At 40.3% G+C, this 25,122-nt stretch overlaps 1 protein-coding gene across 4 annotated transcripts in view; it reads left to right on the top strand.

Moving 5' to 3' along the window:
• Positions 1–25,122, top strand: part of abca4a (ATP-binding cassette, sub-family A (ABC1), member 4a) — a 41,710-nt gene that overhangs the window by 2,087 nt on the left and 14,501 nt on the right. For all 4 annotated transcript variants that reach the window (XM_074621872.1, XM_074621873.1, XM_074621875.1 and 1 more), the window contains 17 exons: positions 231–370; positions 2,828–2,955; positions 7,392–7,589; positions 10,771–10,860; positions 12,328–12,562; positions 13,130–13,269; positions 16,434–16,550; positions 18,499–18,696; positions 20,887–21,092; positions 21,175–21,351; positions 21,614–21,836; positions 22,630–22,851; positions 23,208–23,412; positions 23,498–23,575; positions 23,716–23,928; positions 24,467–24,644; positions 24,799–24,930. In XM_074621872.1, the coding sequence (XP_074477973.1) occupies positions 231–370; positions 2,828–2,955; positions 7,392–7,589; positions 10,771–10,860; positions 12,328–12,562; positions 13,130–13,269; positions 16,434–16,550; positions 18,499–18,696; positions 20,887–21,092; positions 21,175–21,351; positions 21,614–21,836; positions 22,630–22,851; positions 23,208–23,412; positions 23,498–23,575; positions 23,716–23,928; positions 24,467–24,644; positions 24,799–24,930 (2,880 nt within the window). The remainder of the gene's footprint in view (positions 1–230; positions 371–2,827; positions 2,956–7,391; positions 7,590–10,770; positions 10,861–12,327; positions 12,563–13,129; positions 13,270–16,433; positions 16,551–18,498; positions 18,697–20,886; positions 21,093–21,174; positions 21,352–21,613; positions 21,837–22,629; positions 22,852–23,207; positions 23,413–23,497; positions 23,576–23,715; positions 23,929–24,466; positions 24,645–24,798; positions 24,931–25,122) is intronic.

The following is a 25,122-nucleotide window of genomic DNA, read 5'->3' as shown; positions in this document are numbered from 1 at the left end:
CTGGTAGAGGGAGGTCACTTTAAGCCAGAGGGGTTGAATTCCTATGAAACATTTGATCTGAGATGAAAGGGAAGAATTATGTAATGAGTCAAAGATAATAATATATAAATGTCTCTGAAATATATCCTACTTCTTTCAAAGCCTCTGTGTGTGCATTATGCATACGATCATATGTGAACGTATATGCTGTTAAACAAGATCAAATGTGTATGATTTGTTATTGACCTCAGATTTGCTCGGTTCTACACGGATGCCCAGGAGCTTCTTTTTAGTGACCCAGACTTTCAGCAGCTCGGTCGCCTCTGGAGAGAACTGAATGCTATGAGTAACTTCATGGACACCCTACGCATCCATCCTGAACACGTTTCAGGTCAGTGCTCCAGCCTTTCATCAACATACTGCAAAAATGTCATTGTCTGTAGAGGCAAACCCAATGTCAGCCAGGTTTTACTGGTTAGTTGTTAGATGTGATTGGCAGAATACAATCATCTTTTGGATTTCCCAGTAAGGGTTTTCAGTTGGAAGTTTGTCTAAATCTTGATATACAGCATGACTACATTTAGCATCGCAAATTCTTGTCCTGGAAAAACAAACAAAGAGTTAGGTTTCAGGTACTTGCGCATTTTCTCTTCCTAGTTTTGCTGTTGTATTTGGATAGATATTCTGAAACTTCTAAGGTTTTTTGTGTGCTAACCTTAAGGGAAATGGACAATAAATGTCAAGTCACATCTCACACATTTTCCCATCAGTCATAGCGGAGCAGCCTAGCAGGATTCCATCACATGAGTTTAAGAAAGGCCCGTAACATAAGCTGCTTACTTTCACCACCAGCGTGTTGTTTGTTTGGTGGGAAAGCAATTCACGCACCCGCCATCCATGCTCCTCTCTCCATGAGAGAACATACTGAAGAAACACTGATCCCATCTCAACAATTCTCTGTTCATGTCAACATATACATGCACATCCATACTGTCCATGTTTCCCGGCAAAATAAACCCTTATGATGGGAGTGGAATGAGGCTGAGTGCATTCCAGCCTGTGAATGATTACGTCTGGCTGCTCTATGCTGCCACTCTCATGGAGAAATATGTAGATGGACTAACAGAGCTAACAGAGATATTGATCCACATTCCACACAGGTTCCCATGAGGCCCGGGGAAAGAAAATTTAATCATGTTGAGAACCGTGTTATGTAATTGTTGAAAATGACTCCTATTAAACAGAACATGCTTGAGTGGAAGTGTACGTTTCATGTGCAAGGCCCTTGATTATTGAGCAAGTGTGTGGGTGTGTACATGCATTACACTTGTGTCCATGGGTCTATAGGTGCATATGCCCCATAATTCAGCCTAGTCGTACAGCAGTTCATGAAATAGTCACAAAATTAAATGTATTGATTTGTGTAAATAGATACAAATTTAATAAATTTTTTCGTGATGGTCAGCATGAAATCAATTTACAGTATGTAATCCACGTAACTTCATGGAGGAGGTTGGGGTGGATGCTTGGGTCAAAAAATGCAGGACTTTCGCCCAGGAGACCGGTGTCCCGTGTGAAACCACAAGTCAAAGTTGATTTATTTGTCATGTAACTTCCGTACTTAAGCACTTCCAGAGTTGCCTAAGCCTAACCAAGTCGATCTAATCCTAAACCTAACTAATTAGTTTTATTTTGAAAAGACTGGAGCGAAAATTGACACATGCATCATGTGTTTCTTGGACATTCGTGGGAAAACACACGAAAAAAGGGAAAAGGGAAATTCATGTCCATGCACACAAATCAAATAGATTACATTTTGTGACTATTTCACAAACTGCCGTGAGACTGTGTTGCAACCATAATGACATAGCCCTAAAGAAAGGTGTGCAGTCTGATGGCCAGCGATTGCACCTTGGATATGCTTAAAGGAATAATTCAACCTTTTTGGAAATGCACTTATTTGCTTTCTCGCGGAGAGTTAGATGACAAGATCGATAACCACTCTGATATCTGTCCGTTAAATATGAGGCTAAAGCCAGCAGCCGTTTAGCTTAGCTTAGCACAAAGACTGGAAGCAGGGGGAAACACCTAGCCTACCAGCACCTCTAAAGTTCACTAACTAACATGTTATATCTCCTTTGTTTAATCCATACAAGAATCAAAGTGTATAAATGACAATAAATGGACTTTTGAGTCAGTGATCAGTGCGTCATAAATGTTCACTTGGTGTGTGTAACCTCACCACAAAAAACAAGCAGTTACCATCAACAGAGAGGGTGTGATTTTGTCGTTTGTCATGTTGGCTAACTGGTTTATGGATTTGACACTGTTTTCTCACCACATCTCGGACAGAACGAAAAACGTTTCCATATACATTTTTTACATTCTTTGAGCTTTTGAAATCAACATTTACCCCCACTTCCTCTCCCTGTCTTGCTTTTTGGTTTCTTTGTGATTTCAAGTGGCTGCATGAGAACTTCATCACAAGGAGAGTCAATCTAGGGCTGAACCTGGATGCAGGCCACACCAAACCAATACTTTGCTTTGACAGAGCAAACCGTATTCATGCACAGACAGGCCACTGAACAATGAGGCAATGCAGAGGTGGAGAGTGTCTTCATCCTATGTTCCTATCCTTTTAATACAACAGATTTGTCACAACTTGCCCAAATATGTGTCACTAAGTATCCAGATTTTCTATCCAGTATCTGCTGCTTGATAATAGTGTGCTTTTGTGGAGCACAGGCGACACAAGTTTGGGTAAATTCTCATTTTGGTGACTGTGGTCTCCTGTTGTTTTGACTGGAGCATTTTCACTCACATGAACCACCTTTGTCTCTCTGTGTAGGCCGAGGAGTAAAGGTGGAGGCTATCCTAAAGGACGATGAGACTCTGACATCATTCCTGTTGAGAGACGTTCCTCTGACAGAATCTGTGGTGTATCAGCTAGTCAATTCCCAAATCAGGCCTGAACAGGTACACAGGCACACACACACATACACGATAGGGTATCAGGTAGCTGAGGTATACAATGTGTCACACTTCAACATTAATTCAACATTACATCTGAGACATTCGTGTAGTATCGGAAAGACAACCATGTCACCATCTGCCAGCCAACATTTTATCTTTCATACCCCATTACAGATGTTAACAAGAATTGTTATGACTAGAAACTATTCTACAGGTAAAGACTTGCTCCTCTGTAGTGTCTCTGGGAGCCTCTTCTGTCTGATTCAATGGTATCAGCAATTCTTTCTGAAAAACACCTGGAAGACATCTCCCTTTGGCAATCTACACACAGGAAAACACACATACACCCATGCATGCCATTGTACCAAGAAACATGTGGCCAGCTGTCAAGTATCGCTTTAAGTCTCCTGACACGCCTCTACTTAAACTGTGGTTTCTAGCATCACTGAATCATTGCTTGCTTGACGGTGTAGTACAAATGAGTCATCAAGTTTGAATGAGCTTTTAAAGATTGTATTATAGGTGTTCACATCTGTAGCGCTGCAGGCTTTACAATTAATACTACTTCATCATACCTACATTCCATCCATCAATCCTTTACAGTCTCTTTTCATTCTTAGGGACTCCTATCCCAGCATGGATTGCGCAAGACGGTACAAGCTGGCAACATATACATAAGCAAATACATTCACAGTTACACAAATGGTAATAGTTCTTGTGTTTTTTTTTTTTTTTTTTTTTTTTTTTTTTAAACAGAGTTTATTTATACATTTTGCTAATACAACTCTTACAATCCATTGCACAAACATGTTTGGACTGGTATATAACCCCCCCACCCCCCACCCCCCACCCATGACAATACCCGGAGGGCACTCAGAGAAAAATAAAAAATAAATAAATATATATATATATATATAAAGTGTACAAGAATGAATATAAATACATAGATAAATAAATAAAAATAAATAAATAAATAAATAAATAATAATAATAATAAATAAACATAAATCATGATAAATTGATAGAGGTCTAGGGCGTTACACCCTGTCATTTAGGGCACTTTTCCTTTGAAATGTTCCTGGTCAAATATCCATATACATATACATACACATACATATACATACACATACATATATGTACATACATATACGTACATACATATACACATACATACACACACATACATCAAACTTTAATCAGCCACAAAGTTATCTGAGTCTAAAGAGTCAACGTGACTAAGAAAAGGTTGCCAGATCAATGAAAACTTCTCGGCTGACCCTTTAATAGTATACCTAATTTTCTCCAACTTAATAAAATATAACATGTCTCTGAGCCATTGTGCAAATGTTGGAGGGTTGCAATCCTTCCATCTAATCAAAATTTGTCGTCTGGCCACCAGTGTAGCAAAAGATAGAAGGTTTAGTTTATTGTTGTTTAACGTAAAATTTTGTGGTACCACCCCAAACAAAGCAAGACAAGCTGATGGTTCTAAGAATCTGTCGGTAGTTTTGGAAAGCATATTGAAAATGAATTGCCAAAAATTAGATAGTTTAGGACAATCCCAAAACATGTGAATTAGAGTGGCCTGGTTCTGCTTGCAGCGGTCACACATGGTGTCTATATCGGATTTGAATTGGGATAGTTTAACTTTGGTCCAGTGCAGTCGATGAAAAATTTTAAACTGCATGACAGTATGTCTCATACATATGGAAGATGAGTATATTCCCCTCATCATCTTTGACCAGATAGTATCTGAAATAACAACACCAAGGTCCCCCTCCCACTGATTTTTAAGGGAGTTAAGACTTGTCATATTTTCTCTCATTAATAAGGAATATATGTCACCTATCTTTCCCTTTCTGGATGATGTGATGTCATTGATTGAGTCTAGGAGCGTGTTTAGCGGCTGTGTAGGGAATTGAATGATATTTGAAGACATGAAGCTGCGAGTTTGTAGGTATCTGAAAAAGTGTAACCTGGGAATATTGAATTTCTGAACAATCTGCTCAAAAGAGGCAAATGAGCCATTTATGAACATGCCTTTAAATGAACAAATCCCATTTCTCTGCCAACCACTGAATAAGGCATCCGTCAAAGGTGGCAGGAATGCATGGTTATTTACAATGGGAGCCAGTATTGAAAATTTACAGATCTCGAAGGATTGTCTGAATTGTTTCCAGATTTTTAAAGAATGAATAACAACTGGGTTAGAAGTATATTTAGTAATAGGCTCTGAGTATGGCAGGCTAGAGCATAATAAGGCAAGTAATGAGGTGTTCTTACAAGAGTCTCTCTCTAGTATTAGCCATTCAGGCACAGCTGTTACTTCAGTTCCTTCCATCCAATAGGAAATAAATTTGATATTTGCTGCCCAATAGTAGAACTGAAAGTTTGGCAGACTAAGCCCTCCCTGCTGCCGAGGTCTCTGTAGTATAGCTTTGCGTATGCGTGGATTCTTCTTACTCCAAATGAAAGAAGAAAGCTTTCTGTCCAGGGAAATGAAAAATGTTTTAGTTAAGAAGACTGGTATAGACTGAAACATATAAAGAAGTTTAGGCAATAAGTTCATCTTTATAGCGTTAATTCTATAGTTCTTGTGTTTTGAAGTGGAGTTTTACGAGGTAGCCTACTTATCCATAGTCAATGTATTACCTAGAGTAGTTGGTGGTTGGCATGCCCCCAGTTTGGAGTATCAGCAGGGGAGCAAAGCAATACACTGCTGTCGACGGGGGCAGCAGCAAAAAGTATTTTAGCCACCTAAAAGAAAGGCCCACCTAAAAAAAATCAATATCAGCTAGGACTGGTAGTGTTCTTCAAAAACAGTTCTTGTTATAAACTGGGGGAAAAAAAGTTCGGAAACTTGTATTTGGTTGATTTTTTCTCTGTTTTTACAATGCAATCCACCCGCTACTGAGGCTCCTGACGGTGTATTAAATGAATAAAGTGCAAAATAGCCAACATGTCTTGTTTGTTCCTCGTTACTGATAGAGAGTTCAATCATCCAATCTACCAAACAACTCAAAACAAGAGTCAATTCAACAGGAGAATACACTGTTTACCATTGGCAGAGCATTTTGGCAAATTTTTCTTGGGCGCTACCCACATAATCAGCTGTGCTGCTCATCTGACAAATGCATGTTCCTTACAAGTTGGACATCATTGTGAAGGTAAATAAACAGGCTTTCCAACGATGTAAAATACAATGCCAATTAGCATTGTAACAACAGAGAAATAATCCACCAAACACAAGTTTCTGAACTTTTTCCCCCCAGTTTATTAGTTGAAATTCTGATTACATCTAAACAAATGCTCTGACAAAAAAAAAAGAAAAAAAATCCAGTATCTGTTGCCAAGACTAATAAGCCCGTCCAATCATTTCATTAGCCTGAATAAAATGATTGGACTGGCTACCTGCCTGCACGCACCTGGCGCACACTTAGCCCGTGCTCTCACTGCGCGTAACCGGAGTATTCCACAAGCTATTCAATAACCATGTTCATTGTTTATGTTCATTATGATCATTTGGTGGAGTGGCTCTGCAGGGGCTGAAGGGACTGTCAGTATTGCCAACTTAGAGACTTTTTTGCTAGCTTTAGGGACTTTTGAAGCTAGTGCTGCTAGCTAGTTAGCTAGCTAACTTTAGCTAACATTACATTCATTGGAAAAGAGTTGGCAACACTTTTTCTTAAATCTAGCATACTCTTGCTAGTTTCTCTAGATTACCAACCCTAGCTATATTTAGAATATTTTCCGTCCGGGAACTGAACTCAAAGTGAAACATATCTACTGTTTTTGTCAATGGGGTCTGGTGGCTTAGAAGACATCATAGATAAGTTTCACTTTCTGGTCAGTTCCCTGTCAAAAAAGCCTCTCTCACGGTGAAAATAAAGCGGTAGACCAACACAATATTCCAAATATAGATACCGGTGGCTAGGTGGCTAAAATCCCTACCCCTGTCTACAGCAGTATATTGCTTTGCTCCCATGCTGGTACTCCTGTATGCTTCTCCAAACTGGGGTGTACCATTGCCATCCAGCCTACTGTAGGTAATACACTGACTATAGATAAGTACCTCATACAACCACACGTCAAAACACCCAAACTATCCTTTAACATAACCTGTTAATCTAAGAGCCAGCCCATAGAATACATGCACAATATGAATCCTGACATTTTAAAGGTCACTAACACAAAACGCATAGGCTTACTAGTCTAACTTTTGAACATATTCATTGAGTGGGAGTGCTTTGGAAATTTCCATTCAGTGTTTAACTCTTTGATTTTGAAAGGCATTTTGATGCAGGAAACAGAATATATAATACTGACTGACCTGTGAAGTTCCATAACAATGTCACAGTGCAATAATATCAGTATTTAAATGCTTCAGTCCTTCCAACCTAACCTACATACATCTCCTGTCTGCTTACAATGTTTTCCAGTTTGCCTTTGGGGTTCCAGCTTTGCATTTAAAGGACATCGCCTGCAGCATGACCCTGCTGGAGCGATTCCTCGTCTTCCCCAGCCGCCGAGGACTCTACGCTGTTCACAATGCCATGTGCAGCCTTACCCCACAACGGCTACAGATCATTGAGGACAAATTCTACGCCAATGTCGACTTTTTCAAGCTCTTCCGGCTGGTCAGTGTTGGCTGGGATGTTAGCATTATATACAGTATATTGTATAGAGCAATTTTGCAAACAATTGTAGATAAATAATACCATCAATAGTTACCCTCAGAAGTGTGTGGATATGTGCCATGGCTCGTTGCTAAAAGCTACAGCCTAGTATTTAATGGTTTAACCATTTTTACCACCTTAATCTCTGAAACATATCTGTACAGTCAAAACTCCATTCTGCCATAATTAAATTGGGAGTCCTTTCTCCACATTTACACACCGCTCATACCAGTGACAGCCATCCATTGTGGTCTGGCTGTATAAAGCTCATAGAAACATCATTTAAAATGAGAGAAATGCATAGTTTTTGACCCAAGTTTTCCATTTAGTTTATGAATAGGGAAGGCCAGTATAGAGCTGTGGTTGGATGAGTCCCATCTGGGGTGTTGCCATGTATATTAGCTTATTTGCAAAGATCTTAAATGGCTATTCACAGAAGGCTGAGCCAACTGCTGGCTTAAGGCAATTTAGGCTAGTTTTTGGCAAGATATGACATTTTCAAAAAGTTATCAAGCAGTGCCATGTAATTTTTAATTTTTAACCACAGTATGTGTCTGATTAATTAATTAATCTTGTTGACAAGTTGATTTATTAAGAGCTTTTGTTTTTTAAGTGATGAAAATAAACACACACATATCCCCAGGTTGGAAATTGAAAATGCTACATGTATAATAGGAAACCTATTTAGGTTCTTAAATAACAACATTATATTTTCATGGTCTGCATTTTTATAGCCATGTTTATTATACTCTGTACAAAATATAGAAAAAGCAACTGTTTTAAAGATATACACCTGCTATTTTAGAGTCATCATAATTTAATGATATCCCTCATTGCATCGTCACACAGCTTCAGCTCCGTATCAGGAAGATGACATTCATATTTTGTACATTAAGTGTAATAGCTCCTGGTTTCAGCTTATGTATCAAAACACATCTGCATCAAAACATAACAAGCCCACATAGGTCTATCATACAGCCAGGAGTTGATAAACAGCTGGTAGTATTTTTATAAGGGCTCTGACTCACAGGGTGGGACAAATAATTCTCAGGGAAATGCAAGTTGGCTTTGTGTCTAAAGTAAATAAAGTCGACTTTACATCATTCTCCAGGAATGTTAAACAACTCTACATTACAAGAACGCAATTGTGTATATTACAGATAAGAATGAAAGATGCATTTCAAGTGACAGTATTTTAATATTTGAGATATAAATATCTCCCTGTTGTATAGAAAGGATTATATGCAAAGTGGTTATAATAATATGATTATTAAAATTCACAACCATAATCTCATTACTAGTAATGTGTAGAACTAGCTGAAAAAACATCTATTAATATATATGGATAACAATAATGACCATGCAGGCCAAACTTTTTACCTAGGATTTACTGTCGGAGGAATTTAAATCAAATTTTTCTCAATACAGCAGACAAACTCCAGACAATATCATTTTGCAAACATAACAGAATTACTTCCAAAAATGAATGAACAAACATCACTCGGTTGAATGCATTGCTGGGAAGATCTTATTACGTTTAAAGCAGGGCCTTATTTACCAGCAAGAGACTTAATTAAGACTGCGCTGCAGCTCCGCCAACATGCTTCAAATAGGTACGGGTGATGTGAAACAGCCATGAGCATTAGCTGAGCAGGCAGACGTGGCCTCCGTCTGTAATTAGCTTAGTGCTGAGACGCTCCTCTCCTTAGTAATCACAGGGCACTTAGAGTAAACATGGGCCACAATGAGACAGACAGCAACAATGGCTGACCTCTGCCTCATCTTCATCCAGGCACAATCACATGGGACCGGGCCAAGAGTGTTTAGTCGTCTGTGTCTGTCTTGTGCGATAGCGGCGAGAAGCTAAAATGCGTTTTGCCATCATGTCATGGCATTTTTTTTTTCAAGATAATTTAATTCCCTCATTTAATCCATACGGTTGAATTGTGTTCAGTTTATTAATCCAATAGCTTTCTCTGTGGGAACGGTTGGTTTACAATGTCCCCTCCTCTAGTGGATGAAGACATCTCTTCAATACCCCAAGATTTCAGGGTAGAGGCCGATCCATGATTTGCATTCACACGACGTGCCATCGCATACTCAATATTCTTAGTGCTTAGTCTTATGCTCAGCAATTCTCAATTTTAGAGCTTGTTTAGTTTGTCTCATATACACCAGACCACAGGGACGTTTCAGTATATTGATAACATGAGTGCTGCTGCAGTTTATAAATGACTTGATTTCTGAATTTCTTCTCCATGCGTGGGTGTCCAAAATCATTCGCATCAGTGAAGTTTGAGCAGTGAGTGCAGTGATCACACCGATAAGGGTGATATGGTGTCCAAGTGGACAACGGAGGTTTGGAAAGATAAGAATGGACTTTTACGCTTTAGGTGCTCTTCTGAATGAAGTTAGTTGGGATTCAGAAAAAGATATCCCTCAAATATAGAAAGCTTTGTGAGACGTGCCAATGTCTTACTAAGTATTGTTTGTTTTGTCTGTGCTCACTGCTCTCTGAAAGGATGAATCTATATACGTCATCTCCTCTGGCAGTTCTGTGTCTTGACCTCGTGCTGCTTCCTGGAACCTTTAGCCTATTGTGTTGTGAGCTGGCGGGGAGATCTCTGGGCAAAGCAGCAGAGCCTCAACAGAAAGCAGTGCTCAGCAGATATAATATATGAATGATGAAGGCCATTTTCAGGTGTTTCTCTCAAAGGGCACTAAGACATGTTTATGTCACTGCATCGGTTTCAATTGCTTTACAGCACAAACACATGTTGCTTTATGGCACAAAACAAGAACTTTTTTTGTTTCGTCAGACAAAAAACAAGACAGAACTTAATTTGGAGTACACTATGTATCTGAATACGTTTAACATGATATGCTATCTGGTCAGACTGCATATTGGCTCTTATCAAGGGCCGGCATCATCTTATTGTTCTTGCGCATCATAACAAATAGTGACGCCAGGGAGGGGGGACATTAGTAACTTCCTCTGTGTAAGGAATAAATTGGGTTAATGGGAAATGTGGTGTTGATTTTGAGATACAGAAGTTTTGACACATTGACAGTTTGGGGATGAAATGTTTGCAAGTAAAAGTGAAAATTCATATTAAAAGAATGCATTTGTGTTTCTTTCCAGCTTCCTCGTGTGCTGGACAATCACTCTGAAGGCATTGAAATCCATCTCTGGGTACGGGTCGTCTCTGCTGTCTCGGACAAACTGCGAGTGGTAAGGCATGGCCCCGTCTAGCTCCATTCAAAAGTTCACCGCCTGCTATTTTTAGCGGTCAGGAAACAGTTGCTTCCTCTTGCCTGAGTTTTTACGCAAACACAGACAGTAGGGGGATATCACTTAGTGCGTACGAGGAAGGCTAAATCCAGAACAGCCTCAAAAACAGATATATCATCATCAGGGGACCATCCCAATGGAACAACACGGAGGCTGCGAGAACAGGTGAAACCTCCAGGCATGGAAAAAGTGAAACACCAGTGGTGATTGAATGATCTGTTTGTGTATCTCCTTCTCTCACTGAGTCCATGCACATTCTTTTTCTTTTGCTTTGATTACCCTCATTACTGTAACCATGTTTTCACTTCTGTGAAGTATCTCATTGCTTACCTAAGTTAGTTTTAGATTGGTCACTACTAGATCAATTATATGCATTTGACAAGGTTCAGCGTCTATAGCAATTCTGTCAAGTGTACGATTTTGTATTTGTGCAACTGACTGTATCCATGTAATTTGTGGTGTACCAGTATTTTAAACATTAAGTGTACGTGGGTGTGTTGGAATATTGTTTTGTTTGTTGTGGATGTTTCCATGGAATATTTCGTGTAGCTGATGGTCTGACATCCTGTTGGCAAAGACACTTGTCTTTGTCTCAACCATAGACGGTCTATATTCGAGATAGACGTCGTGGAACCACAAATTAAAAAAAACTGTCACCAAACAAAGCCAAAAAAAGAGAAAGAAATCAAATTGCTGCTATTAGAACACAATTATATTTTAAGGTAGTGTAGTATCACTATCCTGTGACAATCATGTTTCTCCAAAATATCAACAACAGCTTCATTTTCAACTTTGTGATGGAAATTTTTTTTCATATAGGTGGGGTGTGGTTAGGAATTATGTCTCAACTTATAAAAGAAAACACTTCATGTTTCAGTTTATCTGAAAAAAAAATCAAAATTCAGAAATTTGGAGATAGAAAAGGACAATCGGTAGGTAGCCAGTTTCTTGTGAAATATACAAAAAGGTTTTAGGTGTTGACTGTATTTTTCAAGCTTAAATAAAAATTTAAAAAAGAGGCACAGCATCAGGATGAGCCGCCCGTCTTTGTACCTCGCAACATTCCTCTGCATACGGTTCCTTCATCTGGCATTCATCTGTTTGTTCTGTGATCAGCCAGAGGTGAGAGGTAATCTGAGCTGTGGCAAATTGCACAACATTAAATTGTTGCAATGATAGACTGTGATCATGAACAAAACATTGTACTGTAGTTAATGAAAGTACAATTTTGTACTGACTTTTTATCAATGTACTAGATTTTTGTCCATGCAGTTGTTTATTTCCCGTACCGATCAATCCTGAATTGTCGCTTAAAATAACTGTTATATTATGTATTATGGTACATCTCAAAGATAACACTTCTCCGTTCTTATTTAAGCTCTGTTTTCCTTTCTTATCTCTCCACAGTTGTTCCAGAGGAATAGCTCCAGGGAGCTCCTCCAGGTCGTGACTCCTCTCTTCCAGGATAATCTGTCCTTCAGGCAGGTGATGGCCGCTGCCTCCAGCCTGGCATGTGGCTACACGGAAGGGGCTTTCTCCCGCGTCACCTCCTTTAACTGGTACGAGGACAATAACTACAAAGCCTTCCTGGGCATCAGCAGCCGGAGGGCACGGGGCCACTACACATACGACAACAGCACCAGTGAGTAGACCATATATTAGTATATTAGTATGACAGATAGAGAAGGTATTGTTCCAGTCTCAAGGTTTCGGGTTTGCTTTAAAACCAGAGGCTTTGTTCTTGAGGCTGGAACAATTAACGAGTAACCCCTCTCTAATTTGTTTAAAATGTCAGTGGTTTAGTATGACAGACTCACTAGGTTTGTACATTAAATACCTCTGTTGTGATTTCAGTCCTGTTTGTGTGTTAGTTTGCAAGACATCTTAAAACCTAAAGATTTTGAATGCAATTTGGTGTAACATTAGGCCATGTACAAAACAAACACATGTTAAGTTGATGCAGATCTTATTCTAGTAGAATCATCATGAGGCCATTTCTAAATCCTGTTATGGCTCATACATTCTGGCCCCCCGTTAGTATTTTTACATGTCAGTTTATTCTTCTTTTCATCTACAAATTCATCCAATTGTCACCCTTCAAAATATGGCACATAGTATATTTGGATGAACGTAAAAGCTACTTATATATTTCCTATATTCTCTATCAATAGAATGTATCAGATATATAATACATAACCTTTCCCTGCAGCTCCTCTCTGCAATGATCTGATGAAAGAGCTGGAGTCCAACCCTCTCACCAGGATTGTGTGGAACTCTGTCAAGCCCATGCTGATGGGACAGATCCTCTACGCCCCTGACTCGCCGGCTGTCAGGCAGATCATACGAAATGTAAGCAGCATTGGTACTTGGTGGATGCGTTTATTTAAAGCACGGTGTAGATTAAGAACCATGGTTTAATACATCTGAGATAGTGGAAATCTAACTGTTAATACCATATTCTAGTGAGTCATTTTGGTAGGATTCTGCACACTGAAAGGCTTTCAAATATATATTTTTTACTCTTTTGCTGATTAATGTAACACAATAGTCTTATATCAAGTTTCTATTAGACAAGACATTTTACTTATTGGGGGTTATTTTGAATAAATAGTGGGAGAACTGGGTAGTTGGTGGGATCATTGAATAAACACCAAGTTGGCAACTGAAACAAAAATAGACTGATAATGAAAAAATGTATAAATTGTAAAATATATAAGATTTCCCTGATTACCATATTTCAATTAATTTCAATTTATCTTTATGAAGCTTCAAATCATAACAGAAGTTATCTCAAGACGGCTTTCATATAGACCAGGTCTTGACCGTACTCTATAATCTAGAGACCCAATAGGAGCTCCCCCATGAGCATGCATTCCTATGCGACAGTGGCAAGAAAAAACTCCCCTTTAACAGGTAGAAACCACAGCAGCTATAAGTAGTAATACAAATAGGACTAATAACAACAATCAATTTTAGATGATTTCTGTTACTCCATGACATCCGTATCTTTAATTTTCTTTGGAGCAAGCGAACCTACTGCTGTGAACAATGCGTTTGCCTTCAAAAGGGGATCAGCTTTCCTCATGTCATGTCCAGCCCTTTGTATCTAGATGTAGATACGTGTTGGTCAAAGCCCTTCAGGGGGGAAGCTGTCATGGATGGCTTGGTTGCAATGGAAGAACACAGGCTGATCGGCTGTGGTGACTACCACACAGTCCACTGGCGCCACGGCTTTTTCAATGTTATGTAAGCAGCAAGAGACCTTGTCCTTAAAGACGTGTGATCACGCACACAAAGAGACACACACACTTGTGTTTCCTCTTTCCTGACCTTTAATGCCCTCTTTGTTTTCCTCTTCCCTCTGATTGGGATCTTAATTGCACTAAGAAAGTAATGACTAAGGGGTTAATCCATTACTTTACGAGACCAAAAACATGGCCTCTACAGGCTCTTTGTTTTCTTCCTCTTAACTCCGTCATGCATCGGTGTATTTCAGAAGAAACTCCAAGTGAAGCGCCATGCGTTTAAACCTATGTTTTCACGCTTTATGTGACTGCTCTTGTGTAATGAGCGATGCAGGTCTTAAATGCATCCTGCCATCACTGCTCCTTTACTTGGTTACTCTTAACAAACACTGGAGGGACACACAGGTCATATCATTCAGATGTGCATAAAATCAAGCTTGATATTTCCTCACAGTTTAGTTTGATACATTGAAAATTTTCAGAATTAAACCAAACTAAATGATGTGGTACAAACTTTCTGAGCCCTCATTGCGTGTTTTGCGCAAAAAAATGGCAGTTGCCCAACATACTGTAATATTAATGTAATATATTTGTGATATATATTATGTAATATAAATGGTGTAACAGAGAAATTTACCCAGGCAGTTGGACCTAATCATTAGCATTCATGAACAGGTTTAATCACAGATTATCCATTTATCCTTGGCTTTACCATGCTGATTATCGCAGTGCTTCTAGGCTATAAAACATAAGTATAGGCATTTATTCAGCTGTCTTACTGTGAGCTCAACATACACCAGAAAACCAGAAGTGAAGCATTGCTGATCGGCACCATGTTTGCGATGGAGTTGGACCTTTTTGCAAACCACTTGATATGTTTGTCACTTTGCATTAGGGGAGTAAGAAAATATTGAGTATCGCAATGTTATGTTTTGTGATACTGTATCGATTCTCAAAAAACTTTATACATTTTTAATTAAGGCTAACATTAACTCAGTCAATACTTTATTTAATTTACAATGAGATGTGTCCTCTTAGTGTATGTGCCCTCTCAAAGTAGTGCTATGATGTTGGATGTTACAGGGACTGTGATAATTGCAGATCCTACTGTTCTGATTGCATACAAAAGCATACATTTTATACATATGGTGGTTTGTTCTTTATACTATGACAGTTTTCCTAGAATTAGATGAAAAAAATGCAATATATCGCCTTGCTTAAATCATCGCGATATATTGAAATGTAACCCCTGTATCATGATACGTATCGTATCGCCAGATTCTTGTTAATACACAGCCCTATATTGCATACGGGCAAAGGTGCATCTGAGTAGTGTTTGTCAGGGCACTACAAGTATTTCATTGAGTTTAGTAAATAATACTTGTGGAACTAACTTGCTACAAGTGCTCACTTTGTTGCAACATATGCATTGTAGGTATATGCTAAATAAGGCACCAAATACACCACATCTTTGCCAAATACAAGATTCCTCCACTGCCCCCTTGAAGGAATCACCTCAAGGAATCCCTCAGTCCTCCTCCTGCTTTCGCCTGCTGTTTTAAACAGCCTCGGGGAATGAGGAAGCACTCACTTGTGGGAACCTGACTGGGATTCACTGGGCAGCCTGAATGCATTCGGCCAGTTGTCACCAACAGCCTCCATTGTCACCCCGGCTCCATTGTCCCCATTGTCACCCAAAATCAGACACACACAAGAGGAAGGCGTTTAATTGGGTGTACTCTTGAGCGCTTTCATCCCCCGCTGCACATGACTGCATACTGAAATAGCCAGCCTTTGGTATTTGCCTCACAAAAGCACACTGTACCCACACACATCCAGGGTTCTAACGATAAGCGTGCGGTAAATATTTGACGATTTGGCACAGAGTGCATTTGTTGCACTGTTGTTGGTTATCTGAACAGGCCCGCGGGAATTCTTTGTGTGAGAATGTGTGTGTTGTCTTTGCAAAGCCTGTTTTCACAGAGTTTAATGTGGGAATGGTATGTAGCAGGAGATTAGGAGAACTGTGACACTGTGAGTTTCTGAATGTTGTGTACACATGTGCATGTGTGTACATGAGTGGATTTAAAGTTTTCCCCAACATGTTGATATCTTTTATACATGTTAATATTTCTGAATGTTGTGCAGCCAGATATGGGCATTTGTGAGAATAGTTGTGTGTGCATGTTTATTTTTGATAACAATTTCCTGTCCTTCCAATGTTGACATACCAACCAACTCACACACACATTTCTATCTCTCACGCAGGCAAACACGACATTTGAGGAGCTGGAGAGGCTGAGGACGATGGGGAAGGCCTGGGAGGAAGTGGCTCCTCAGATCTGGGCGTTTTTCCAAGATGGAGTCCAAGTCAACATGATCCGGGTAGGACGGCAATATACTGTGACTGAATAATTAAGTTTAAACAGTACACCATAAGTAATGAAGACACTTTTGAATAAGTTTATCTAAATCATGTGTTTGTTGTAGGGATGCACCAATACCGGCACTGGATTGGATATCAAGCCGATACTGGCCCAAATAGCTCAAATATTAATTTCAGTTTTATGTTTATATACTATATAATATATACATTATATACTGGAAATCACTTCCTGGTTTTGGTAATTCCTATTAAAGGGACTACTTTCAGAAATGCTTGTTAACAGCGACACCTGTGGCCGTCAAGTCAACGAAAGTCAGCGTCGGGCTCGCGCTTGCTCGCTTTACATAGACATGAACGAGCATCGCTCAAAACAGTGAGGCGACACACGTCAGCTAAAACCACAATATCACTCTATATTTCACCTGCTTGGCAGTAATGTTAGCTGACCAGATGAAGGTCTCTCTATGAATCAATGCTGATCCTAGTGCGCTGAGGCAACGGGGCTCCGCAGCGAGACACGTTATTGTCTCCGCCCGCAGCCGGAGAGAGCAGGAAGACACCGGCACCCGGTCGGTAACGAGAAGACAACGTAACTCTCTGCAGAGCCCCGTCACTTCACAAGACACGGGAAACCTCTGTTGGTCTGGAGGAGCTGCAGCATTTATTTCTGCACAAACGTCCCCTGTGCATTCACTAGATATTCTCAGAGCTAAACTAACTCTTCTGCAGTGTGTAGTGAGCGCGCGTTCACGTCTAGAGGTGGAGCGAGACAGCGAGGACGCGCGTGCTGTCTGAGTGAAGGCAAGCAGGCAGAGGAGGAGAGTCTCCGACCCGGTACATTTATACGCTTAAAAAGTTACAAACAGTCCCTTTAATTTTGAAGATTTTTTACCAAGTCGTTGAACGATTTCTTTTTTTTTAAATAATAAATAACAATTCAGTAAATTTGTATTTATGTATTTATCTGTTACATTTTGTTTTACAAAGTTAGGAAATAGATCGCTGCATTTAAGTCACTAAAAACTAGCAGGTGACCTACTTCAACTGGTTCAAAATGTGTGTGTTCAACTGTGGTTTAAAATGACATCCACATACCAGCCCTACTGTGTCTAATACAGCAGATATGATCAGGATCTACCTTTGTGTTTCCATTCAGCTGACATCCAATGCCAAACAATTGTCCCTTTGAATGAGGTGATTGATGATGTTGTTATTTTATCCTGATCTCTTCCTCACTGATAATTTTTTCTAAGGTCTCAAGAGTTCACAAAGTTTCCTGTTTGAATACAGAACCTTATCTTACCAAAATATGCCATCTCTTTCCCTTTTCCATCTATCGCCCTTGTTTTAAGTGTCTATCTTTCCCTCTCATTTTCCCTTTTCTGCTTCACTATAATAATAATAATAATAATAATAATAATAGCTTGGATTTATATAGCGCCTTTCATGAAACCCAAGGACGCTTAACAAAGACATAAATAAACACAACAACTGTAACAGAAGCTAGGGGCCATAGGCCTTGGTGAAGAGGTGGGTTTTGAGGAGTCTTTTGAAGGTGTCCAGAGATGGTGCGTTGCGGAGCTCTATGGGGAGAGAGTTCCAAAGTGTGGGGGCTGTCACACTGAAGGCTCTGTCCCCAAAAGTTCGCATTCTTGTGTGAGGGATGGAGAGCTGACCCGACTATAAACCCCATCTATTTTGGTTCATTTCCTTTAATTTTTTCCCTGTAAAAGACAAATCTAATAACTATGTGAATGCTTTGATTAAGTTAATTTTGTTTCAGATATGTTGCTTTTTCTTTCTCTTGTCCTCTTGGTTTCGTTATTGTGAAATGTTTATTGTGTTCTTACTGGTGTCGCAGCAACATCTTCCTTAAAAAACGGTCTTGCTCGTAATGGAAAAACCCAGGTTAAATAAAGCCTATTCCCCTATTTCCTTTTGTTTCAGGACACCATCTGCAATCCATCAGTGATGGATTTCATTGACAGGAGTCTAGAGGAGGCGCCGTTCTCCTCCAAACACATCCTCAACTTCCTGTACAACGGCCCACCGGAGGACCGTCCAGCCGACCTGCCTGCTTTCGACTGGCGAGACATCTTCAACCTCACTGACCGGGTCATTCGGACGCTCAACCAATATGGGGATGTGAGTTGACATCGCTATAAGACATCTATCATTTGAACATTTCCTTCATCTTGCATTACTTGCCTCTCAGATACCACTGCCTGGATTTTAAAGAATGTGTGTCAGCGTCTCGAATTATACTGACTAGTCAAAGGGGGCTCCACATTCCCAGATGAAAATAAGGTGTCAGGATTGTTTTTGCCAACTTCTCCCATTGGGATCTGACAGCAAGAATGTGGATTTGTTTTTCCACATTTCACTCCACCTGAGATGTCAAGTTCTAGGACAGGCCTATTCATTAAATAATCCAATTAATCGCAGGTCTTGTCACTTGTTGATTTCAATACCCTGGTTTGGCTAGCCACGATGTGCTCAATACCAATCTTGACGTGATGGGAGCATTTAGATGAGCTGTCTTTGGGCTCTGCAATTTGTCCGCCCGTCCAGACACATGGAAATCTACCCAGGTGGGCGAGAGCCAAACTAGCTGTCGAGTCTCTTTTGTTTACTACTGATGGAGTGGAGGGTAAAAAAAAACAAAACAGAAAAACATCACAAACCTTCTCTTGTGAGTGCCCTCCACATTTGGTGGACCAATGCATCTGAAACAAAGTTAAAATCACCCCTTTCCTCCGGAGGCTAATCGGGATGAGAGGCCTATCACACTGGGGGGTGACATGGGGGGCACCTTGGTGCATGGCTGGGTGGATGGTTGGTGCTCTTTGTTTTTGTCCCAGTTGAAGCTTACAGCACTTGAGTGTGACAGGGAGAGTGGGAACGATTGAGGCCGATTAGATACAGCTGTCACTCCGTCCACCATCCTTTATAAAGCGGCAACAATGACCGTGGGCTTGATGGCTGGTTGGCTGCACGTTGGTGGTATGCATGCGTATCACACCACACAGTGGGGCTGCAGTGTTAGTAGGTGAATGCTTGGGCAAATTAAGGGACAGTCTTTGAGATCTGAATAATTTGTTGGGTGTGTTTAGTGTACATTGTGTCCTAAAGTGCATATATGCATGTGTTTGCACGGCGGTATGTGTGTTTTGGGTTTGGTGGGTGGGGTATCTGTGCATGGGATCTCAGGGCTAAATTGTTGTTTTGGAGTGTTTCCTTTTGGATCACGGCCCTCCCTATTTGCATTAGCCTACAGTGAATGGCTATATCAGACACGCTTTGCAGGGAAGAGACAACCACTGCCGAAGTTTCTCTGCAAATGTGGGCATAGAGTGTGGATCATAGTGACTCAAGCCAACTCTGTGCTTTTCACCTTTTTAGCCACGCTAGCGCCGTGGCTCTAGAGATCGCAATGTCGGTCTATCAGTCGGCCAGTCCATTACTTTTGCCCAGACTGAAAGATCTCAAAAACTATGGAATGGATTAACATTTAATTTTGTACAAACATTCATGGTTCCCAGAGGATGAATCCATGATACCTTTAGTGATCCCTGATCTTTCTGTAGCGCCAGCAACAGGTCAAAATTTCCACTTGTCCAGTGAAATATTTCAACATCTACTGGATGGATGGGCACACAATAATTATCCCATATTGACTTTGATGATCCTGTGATTTTTCCTCTAGTGTCACCATGAGGTTGGCATTATTGGCTAAAATGTTTTGGCAACTGTTGGATGTATTAATATGAAATTTGGCACAGACATTTATGTTCCCCTCACGACGAATTGTAATCACTTTGGTGATCCCCTGACTTTTCACCTGACGCAAAGTCAGATCAAAATTTTAATGTATCTAATACTTTGGTTTATGACTAAATACCTGCAAAATAAATTACATTCCAAAAAAATTGAGGGCATTTAGAGGTATTTTTCTGAGCACTGTCTGTATAAGAAACTCTTGTTTCACATATAATCATATCAGTTTACACCTAATAGTGTACATTTTCAAACGTCAGATTAATTAGCAATACGTTTGACTTATCAAGGTTAAAACAGTTTCTAAAATCTTTTAAAAAGTGCTTTTGATTGCTGGATTATTTGATGGAAGTACATAATACTCAAGTAAACTCAAATAAGTGACTTAAAGGGAAACCGATTTTGTGGTTTGCCTTTTAAAGTTAAATCCAATATTCTGTTAAACAGAAAGCACTTAAATTGTTGTTTGGCTGTTGCTCGGCTTATACCCAGGGGTACCCAGCTAACAGCTGTTCATTTATATGTCTGTCTCTCTCTTGTTCATCCTCCCTCACCCAGTGTGTGCTCCTGGATAAGTTTGTGGCTGTGCCTGACGAGGACACCGTCACTTATCGAGCCTTGGACCTGATGGAGGAAAGCAAGTTCTGGGCGGGTCTTGTCTTCGTAAATATGCACTCTTGGACCACCAAAGTCCCGCCTCATGTTAAGTTCAAGATCCGTATGGATATTGATGCAGTGGAGCGCACCAATAAAGTCAAAGACAGGTCAGAATTGAAGTCAAGTGGAAATGATGGGTTTGGTTTAATGATGATAAACCTCGAGACTAAATATGTGTTTATTGCTCAGGTATTGGGACCCTGGCCCCAGAGCTGACCCCATGGATGACTTCCGCTATATTTGGGGCGGCTTTGCTTACCTCCAGGACATAATAGAGCACGGCATCATCAAGACTCAGACAGGAAAGGAGTGGCCACTAGGTGTTTACCTGCAGCAGATGCCCTACCCTTGTTATGTGGATGATCTGTGAGTGGAAAACATAATCACTTAATAACTTTAAACAAAGTTCAATCACATTTAAAAGCCACAGCAGAATTCATTGTTGACTTGCTATTAGTTTTTGATTTTCAAGGTTAAGTCACGATTTAGCATTACGCTACTTAGTTAACTACTTTTTTTTTGTTATAGTAAACCTGATAGTTTGTGATAATCACCCAATTCTGGTTTCCCACTTCAATAACTGTATCCTTCTCCTCTTTCTTATTTCTCCTTCCCCTTCTTTATCCAGCTTCATGCTGACATTAAACCGCTGTTTCCCCATCTTCATGGTGCTGGCCTGGGTCTATTCTGTGTCCATGATAGTCAAGAGTATTGTCCTGGAGAAGGAGCTCCGCCTCAAGGAGACCCTAAAGGCCACGGGGGTCACCAACGGCGTCATCTGGTCCACGTGGTTTATTGACAGCTTCCTCATGATGGGCACTAGCACCGTTCTCCTCACCGCCATCATCATGGTGAGGAAGGATTTTCCAAAACGTTTTTAAAGATCCTCAATCCTGTGCCATTATAATTTGTCTATCAATGTTAACTTCTCTGGATATAAAATAAATCACCCAGTTTTACTGCGAATCATTACCAGATCTTTTTTCCTTGAAATAATGAATTGACAATAGTGACTCTCTGATTGCATGCCCGTAAATCATTGATGAAAGAACTGTGAATACCATGACATCATGGGAATTATGTCAACGGCTTTGCAGGAATGGGATAGTCAATGATTCACTCTTCTATGTTGTAAAAGTCACAAGTCCTCTCTTGTCCTCAGCCAGTGGCTCAGCTGACATATTACAGTAAAATGGGCTGTTGTGACCTCTAGTGGATGATATGTGTAAAGCATTGTTTAATCCCAAAATCCCAAGGTTTCTATATATTTCAAATAGACTATGGAAAAATGAGTTTGATTCAAATGTAAATGCAAAACACGTGAATATTGTATCCCAGTTAGATTTTTTAAACGATTGTTTCCAGGACACTGAATTCAGATTTTGGTAAAATTGCATCTCTTTCACTCCCCCTGCCAATATATATATATATATATATATATATATATATATATATTATTATATTAATATTATATATTTTATTTTATTTTATTGTTTATTTAGCAGGGACAATGCACAATGCATAAATTGTAGCAGATATTACAATATTATATTCTCCTACATCCACGTATGGTAGGTATAATTCCTATGCAAATTCAGTGTGTTGCAACTGAAAACCCTGTTTCTCTCTGTCTCTGGCCTATAGGGAGGAAGGGTACTGAACTACAGCAACGGCGTCATCCTCTTCCTCTTTTTGCTCGCCTTCACCACGGCTACCATCATGCAATGCTTCCTCCTCAGCGTCTTCTTCAACCAGGCCAACCTGGCAGCAGCCTGCTGCGGCATCGTTTACTTCGCCCTTTACCTCCCTCACATCTTCTGCTTCGCCTGGCAAGACCGCCTCACCAAGGACATAAAGATCTTGGTGGTGGGTATCACATCTCAGCATCTCCCTATATCAAGGGAGCATGTTTCAAATGAAAACATGCTACCATATATATGGTAATTAATCAATTTCAGCTGCAGCACAGGATTCACCTGCTCAGAATCTTAAATGCTGGACTTCTTCCCAAGTATATTATCAGATATAGGAACTGATTTTGAGATTTTACAAACCATTTTTTAAAACACAAGTAGTTGTTGTTCCTTAATTGTATTACAGACCTATTAGATCCCAAAGAACAAAGCCTTCTCACTAAACTCAATACTATTTGGACTAAAGATGGTTGAAGGACGGGCCGTAAAGTAGAACAAATATGATTTTACCATTGCCTCTCCCCTCAGAGTCTGCTATCCCAAGTGGCTTTTGGCTTTGGGACGGAGTACATCTCGCGGTACGAAGAGCAGGGCCTGGGTCTGCAGTGGGACAACATCCAGACCAGTCCTCTGGAGGGGGACGAGTTCTCCTTTCTCACCTCCATCTGCATGATGGGCCTCGACAGTGTGCTGTATGCTGTGCTGGCCTGGTACCTGGACAATGTCTTCCCTGGTCAGTGTATTAGAGAGAAATGAAGGGTTTGGTTACAACTTTTCCATATTTACCGTAACTCATGTATTATATTTTTTCCTCACAGGCCAGTATGGAATTGGTCGACCGTTTTACTTCCCCTTCCTTCCTTGTTATTGGCTCAACAGTGTGGCTCCAGCTTCAGGTATGCTTACTTACTGTACTTACCATTTTCTCTATTCACTTACTGTGCATAAGAAAATATGCTAAGGGGAGAGACTGTTGTCCAGTGATACCGGTCTCAGCCCTAAGTTGGTTTTTAAATCCTTTCTTTTGTCTCCAAAGGCAACAACAAACTGGAGCTGGATAAAAAAGGCTTTGATAACCTGGCAAACAAAGAGCAAGGAGAGCAGCAGAAGCAAGAGGAGGAGGAAAACCAAGATCAGGAGAAAGACCAGGAGACTCTGGAGGAGATGACCTCGTGTGATCACCAGAATCAGCGTGAGAGGCTGGAGGGGGAGAGCCAGGCTGAGGCAGAGGAGAACCAGGAGAGAGACGGTATAATAGTTACATACAAAGCTGGCTTTCTTACACAGAGAGGTGCAATTTGTTAAATTCATAACCAAAATACACTCCTGAAAAGAGCTTCACATCATATTCTACCATAATAATAGATACAACACAGTTCTATCATGACTTTATTATTACACATTACAGCTGCATTTGATTGCCTATCAACATCTCTGCTTAATTACAGCATAATTCCATATATAATGCATTGCATATCTTAATGATTATGTTGATGTAATATTGCTCATAGCAAACACTTCATCTCCATTCAGGATTGAAGCCATCTCTCTATTTGCTCCCACTTTCCCTCTCTGCCAATCAGACTCATTGTGTGAGAACTCGGTGCCCTTGTGTGCGTGTTTGCATTTGCTGCCATTATGTGAACACACATACAGCTAGCTTCTCAGTGCTCTCTCATCCTGAGTTAATAAGTGATGGAAACATTCCAGTCCCCTGATCTCAGCAGTATTCACTTCTATTTCAGACCAATTAGTAACATATATGTGGTTTTCCTCGCTGTGTGCAGGTCAGCCGTTCTTTGAAGCCGAGCCAGCTGACCTGGTGAAGGGTGTTTGCATCAAGGACCTGGTCAAGGTGTTCGGCAGTGGCTTCACACCGGCTGTGGATGGCCTCAGCATCAGCTTTTATGAGAGCCAGATTACTGCGTTTCTGGGCCACAATGGGGCTGGGAAGACCACCACCATGTATGTCACACGGATGCATACTCACACACAACGAGCCTAAGGGCTGAAAATGTAGAAAGTAGTCTAAAATTCTCTGCAATTGACTTATGTAGTGTCAATATGTAGCTAGGAGTCACCATGTTTCAGTCCACTTATTTCTGTCTCTTCCTCCCAGGTCCATCTTGACCGGGATGTTCCCTCCCACCTCAGGGACAGCCACAATCTACGGCAAGGACATCCGAACAGACATGGACTCCATCCGTCTATCTCTGGGAATGTGTCCTCAACACAACATCCTTTTTCAGCAGTATGTAACTCTCCACACAGCTACAATCTAGGATAGAAATAGTTATCATAATTAAGTTGTTTTGGGAAATTTTATATTGTGCCACAGTAGTACCACCATGCAGCGTGATTAAAAAAATCATGCTTGCGGGGTATAGCGTGTACAGTTTTATAGTAGAAACTGGATTATTACTCCCTTCTTTCTCTTGTTCCA

This window comes from Sebastes fasciatus, chromosome 21 (assembly GCF_043250625.1).
Source record: "Sebastes fasciatus isolate fSebFas1 chromosome 21, fSebFas1.pri, whole genome shotgun sequence".
Classification (NCBI taxonomy): Eukaryota; Metazoa; Chordata; class Actinopteri; order Perciformes; family Sebastidae; genus Sebastes; species Sebastes fasciatus.
The sequence above is the reverse complement of the archived record's forward strand: the minus strand, read 5'-3'. Positions and strand labels throughout refer to the sequence as shown.